General features: G+C 40.9%; 1 protein-coding gene across 1 annotated transcript in view; it reads left to right on the forward strand.

The window, feature by feature from the left end:
• The window catches only part of LOC101857950 (supervillin), a gene marked incomplete at its 5' end in the record, with an annotated part of 117,549 nt that overhangs the window by 2,763 nt on the left and 112,266 nt on the right, over window positions 1-2,520 (forward strand). Inside the window, 1 exon segment of the mRNA XM_013082965.2 lies at window positions 28-225. Coding sequence (XP_012938419.2) covers window positions 28-225 — 198 coding nt within the window.

Genomic DNA, 2,520 nt, shown 5'->3' on the forward strand with positions numbered 1-2,520 from the left:
CCCCTTTGTTTTCCATTCCTCCTACAGTGTCCCCATGGGCCAGAGGTCCGAGCAGGACTCCAGTGCTGTGTCTGGCCCTCAGCTAATGGAGAGACTGACCAAGATCGCAGACTCTAGCGACGCCTACCAGGCCAGGAGACACCGGTTCCAAGGCAGACACCAGAAGGAGGATTGGCGCCATCTGACGCAGCCTGTGACGTATGAGGAGATCCAGGCAGCCGACAAGTGAGTATTGTTTACGAGCTCCTCTAATGTTTCTTCTGTAAATGTAATGTGTATTTTGGAATACGATACAGTTACAATGTATAGTGTGTGGATCTGTCTTATGATTTTGTCAGTGTGCGTGAGTGGTTTTGTTTGCTTTTTAAAATTTTGTTTACGAGCTCCAATGTTTCTTAAATGTATTGTTGGAATATGATAAAGTTGCAAATGTGGATTGGGCTTATGATTTTGTCTGTGTGCGTGAGTGTTTTTTTTTTTTATTTGGATTTTGTTTTGTGCGTATGTGTGTCTGTGTGTGTCTGTGTGTATGTCTGTGTCTGTGTGTGTGTGTCTGAGCCTGTGTCTGAGCCTGTGTCTGTTTGTGTGTGTGTGTGTGTGTGTGTGTGTGCAATTGCGTTTATGTGTAGGTGTGAAATTGTGTCGTTGTGTGTTTGCGATTGTATGTTTGCAATTGTGCATGTGTGTGTGTCTGTGTGTGTGTGTATGTAAGTGTGTGTGTGCGTGTGTGTGTGTGTGTGTGTGTTGGAGTGGTGAGTTTCTATCCTTCATTTTTTTTTCATCAATAGTTGCTTATTCTGTTATGATGCTCTTTATCGACCTTCCAAAATTCTTCTTCTTTTTTTTTGGGGGGGGGGGGGGTTCGTAGACTTTTCTGTGGCCTTTTCTAACATAATTTACTGTGTTGAATGTAAAATGCCAGGTAATGAGTAGATTAATAGTGCACTGCTATGTTGTGGGTATAGCAAATCAGACTGCCTCGCTTCACTTTATACACTAGTGACATGATCGAATTATCTTTCTTTGCTATTTCCTCACAAGTTTCTCAAATGCACAACGTTTTAAAAAACTTGTTTTATTACAACTTTTGAGTTGAAACGTCATCTTTCGGAATTTTCTTTCTTGTTTTTTTTCTTTCGTCCACTTAGTCATCCCAGAACATGAAAATCTTTAAAATAAAAGAAGGAAACTCAAAAATCAAAGAAGGGGGAAAACATTATTACCCGTATTAATTTATTATGTACATTGTACTTAACTTTTGTTAGGAAAAATGGCACTAGTAAATCACTAATAATAAAAATTTTAACTGAGTAGAATTCCGCTGACAGAATGGATGTTAAATTTGGAGGTCCCACCTCTTGAATAACCCTTCATTTTAGATACATACGCTTAATGTTGTCTGTGCCGTTTTCAAATTAAAGAAACAGCTTTTTTAAAATCATAATGAAATGTCCGTTCGAACATGATTAAAGGTATTTAGAGGTGAGACGTACGAAAGAACCGCCGTCCATATTGGGCAACAAAAGCTAACATTATTTTTTTTTTACATAGATTTTGAAATGAATTAAATTCTTAAATGTTATGATGAACGTATATTATTTAAACGAATGTAAATTCCGTAATCGAATGGCATTGAAAAAAACAGTTCACACGAATTTCCCATTTGACTCGGTCCTTTCGGAGATGGACGTCAAACTCGGAGGCCTTGCCTCTTAAATAACATAACAGTAACAGTGATGATAGGGGAGTTAAACCTATACCATTTAATTCACCATTTCACAGAATGGCATCTGGAATCCTTCAGCTAAAAAACACTAGTAGTAATTGTCTCCCGAGATGGTCGTGGTTTCTTATTCCTTTGATGGTGGACCGGTTCATCGAACCTGATTTTGTCCCACTTTAATTTCGCCACCGTCTGCGCGGGACACATTAAACATAGTTGGTAGGAAGTTTTTAATTTGGCCCGGGTGGCGGCCGAAGCTTACTCATCGATTTTGGACCACCAAGGGATTTTTAATGTGTGCAACTTTCACACGGGATTTTCGAGATTTTTCGCCCTTGTCCGTGAAGGCTATGTGTAGATCTTTTCTACCATAAGATCAGGGGTGAGGCTGAAAGACAGCAGTAAGAAGGAGTCAAGGAGTAGCAGTAGAAAGGCTGCAGAACGAGTCAGGAGCCCAGAGGAGGGGTCAATGAGCTAAAGGGGTGGGGGCAGAAAATGAAGACAAAAAGCAGACGACCGATCATTGTTAGAGAGCAGGAAAGGGTGTGAAAGGAGAAAATTTTAGAGATGAAAATGTTCCGTCCCTATCCAGATTCGAACCCACGACCTATTGAAAGAGAGGCGAACACCTTAACCTCTAGACCACGAGAGCCCCCAAAACTGTGTCTCTGATTACCTCGGTCTCATGTTGCGATGGAGAGTGGGGACACCATTGGTCTGCTTCACAGCGAGTTCAGCTGCTACCTCTGTTGATTTCTCTTTCTCTCTCTCTCTCTCTCTCTCTCTCTCTCTCTCTC

Source organism: Aplysia californica, unplaced genomic scaffold, assembly GCF_000002075.1.
Source record: "Aplysia californica isolate F4 #8 unplaced genomic scaffold, AplCal3.0 scaffold00202, whole genome shotgun sequence".
Lineage (NCBI taxonomy): Eukaryota > Metazoa > Mollusca > Gastropoda > Aplysiida > Aplysiidae > Aplysia > Aplysia californica.